Raw genomic sequence first — 2670 nt, 5'->3', positions numbered from 1 at the left:
AACAAATATTATTGTTGTTACAAAAACATTTTCATGAATTTTCAATCACAGATCTAGTTGAATAAAATCTGTTCCTCAATTATTCTGCACTTGAAAGGCTTCATAATAATTACGTAAAAAAAAGAAAAGACGAAGTAATAAAGAAAAAGAAACTAGGAACCAATAGTCTAATAAGTCACAAACAAACACTCTTACTTCGTAGACTCTATTAATCACAAACTAAGATCATGTAATATGCTTCTTTATTGTGAAGGAAGTCGACCGATAAAATGATTTCTTGAGTAGCTGCAACTTGAAAAGCACCCAAAAACATCTGCAGCTCCTAATCAGTCAACTTATATTTCTTATTACATGTTACAAAAAATTAATGAAAAAAGTTATATACTCCAATCCAACTCCAAGCCACGGGTCCGTCCCTCTACTAATTTCAACAACAAAAAAATAACACTAAAAACACTTAAATTTTGTCCCATTAATGATTAAATATCTAAAGAAAATTATCAATTTTTGTATACTACATCTCAATCAAAATAGAGTGCATTTCAGTTTAATTGAAAATCCAGTCTCATTCTCTGAATCTCTAGTCCAATTCCAACTATTAAAACGTACCATTACGACAATGGAATAAAAAATGCACATACAAATCTACCGAAAATGACGAACAATTTCAGAAGCAAAATCAATGACTAAGCTGCTGCATTACTTGAGGTTTAATAGCACAATAATATATTGGCGTAAAACAAAAAGTAGTAACAGAACTAAACCCTAAGCAATTCGCTTTGGATCTCAAAAGACAAAGAATATCGCAACAATTTCAGTTCAACATATTACAACTAAAAAGGCCGAACCAACCTGAGAAGAATCCACCGAACTGACCGGCCGTCCAGATCCCGCCGTTCACACGCGCGCGACTGCCGGCGCGGCGGCAGAAGCGGCTGCGCCGCCGAGGAACGAGAGGAATCCGGAGCTGTTAGGCTCCTGATCGTCGAGAAACAGATCCTCGGGAACGCGGAAAGCGCCGTGCGCGCACACGATCGCCAATCCAACCATGAGTGCAGAGATCAACAAGGATCCAACGCTGGTGAGGAAAATGACGAACACGGTGAGCACAACGAGGATCCCTAGGGTTTCGCGATCAGCGAATGTGCGTCCGAAGAGGACGACAGGCTGATCCGAAGGGCGAAAGAGATAAAGGAACGACCACGACGCGAGGAGACCGAAGAGGACGAATAGCGAGAACGGATGCGAGATGAGCGAGACCGCGAGCGCCAACACGATTAGGGTTAGGTAATTGACGCGGAAGTAGGCGAAGTTCTTACGGATCCGAGAGTATGCTTCGGCGAGGGTGTCGGGTCGGGACATGGAGCTCCGGTCGATGAGCTCCGTCCACGGGCGGCGCTGCGCGAAGGCGTGGCGGAGCGACGAGGAGATGCGGGAGATGAAGGCGCGGAACGCCGGCGTCGCGATCGGAGGCTGGGACTGCGAGGCGCCGGCGGCGGAAGCGCTTGATTGGGAGGATATAGGGAGGCTCGATGGAGAGGCCATGGTGGCGCGTGAATCTCCAATTGCCGCGCGTGAACTAATAGAGAGAGCGATGGGCAATGGAGACTCTGTGGCTGGGCCTTTCGGGTTTGGGAACGAGGAAAAGCGCGAGGGAGGTGTTAGGATGTAAAGGTAAATGTCCAAAAATAACCTTCCTAATGTGAGATGCGCATGGGCCGAACCTATTTGCAGAAAACGCAACGCAAAAAATACGTAATAATGTGATAAGAGAATAGGTTTTTAAAGATTACAACCAAAATAACTTCAATATGTGTAATAAGGATCATAATTGAAATTTGAAAAGAAGCAATCATTTTTTATTTTAATTTAATTAAAATACACATATAATATTTTTATACTGTCATTTAATCATAAATAATAATAAAATAAATATTTTTCTATAATAATTAATTAAAAGTCGTGAGAAGTATAAATATTAACTATTCTTTTTCTTACACTTACAAGTCATAATTAAAACATATAATATTGAAAAATATAAGTTATTATTAGTATAGTTTTTTAATATTATATTATTTATTTAGTACTAGCGAAATTATGTGCACTTTTAATCCTTCATTTATTAATATAATATATATTAATCCCTCGTACATTAATGTTATATACAATGTATTTTTATGCAATCAAATGAACAAGTAAAAATTTGACAAAGTAATTTTCACGTTAAAGTAGATTAAATAAAAATAATTACTGTTTCCTATATAAATCTTTCAAAAAAAATTGCAAAATATGATCATATTTAATTTAAAAGAAAATAATTTTTTAAAAAAAAATAATGAACTCATTAACGTTTTGTTTCTGTTTGTATGTCACCTTTGTCTTTTCTCTATAAAAAATATCAATATTTAACACCTGTATCTATCTGGCTAGAAGTTTGATACTTTTGGTGGGCAATTGCTTTCTACACCTCTTTTTTTGTTTTTTTTTTTTACTTCTTGTACGTCCAAAAAGACAACAATACCTCCTTCACCCAACACCACCGTGCTCCACCTCCACCCAACAACCGTCCAACACCACTGTTGATGACTCTGACTCTGGTGCTGGTGTGGAGAAAAAGTCATGCATGGAATCTAGGACACGAGAGAAGTGTAAGTAAAACGTGACAACATT

At 38.3% G+C, this 2670-nt stretch overlaps 1 protein-coding gene across 1 annotated transcript; it reads right to left on the bottom strand.

The window, feature by feature from the left end:
- Positions 1–665: 665 nt before the first annotated feature.
- On the bottom strand, positions 666–1763 carry LOC100778374 (PRA1 family protein B3). Its single transcript, XM_003545628.5, has one exon. It carries the CDS (start codon positions 1543–1545, stop codon positions 898–900), a length of 648 nt encoding a protein of 215 aa, XP_003545676.1. The 5' UTR covers positions 1546–1763; the 3' UTR covers positions 666–897.
- Between the last annotated feature and the right edge of the window lie 907 nt (positions 1764–2670).

Source organism: Glycine max, chromosome 14 (assembly GCF_000004515.6).
Source record: "Glycine max cultivar Williams 82 chromosome 14, Glycine_max_v4.0, whole genome shotgun sequence".
NCBI classification, from domain to species: Eukaryota; Viridiplantae; Streptophyta; class Magnoliopsida; order Fabales; family Fabaceae; genus Glycine; species Glycine max.
This window is presented reverse-complemented; position numbering and strand designations above follow the sequence as displayed.

What these genes read in the sequence shown, in the direction of transcription:
- LOC100778374 (XM_003545628.5), bottom strand. Translation starts at nt 1,545, where the DNA reads ATGGCCTCTCCATCGAGCCTCCCTATATCCTCCCAATCAAGCGCTTCC.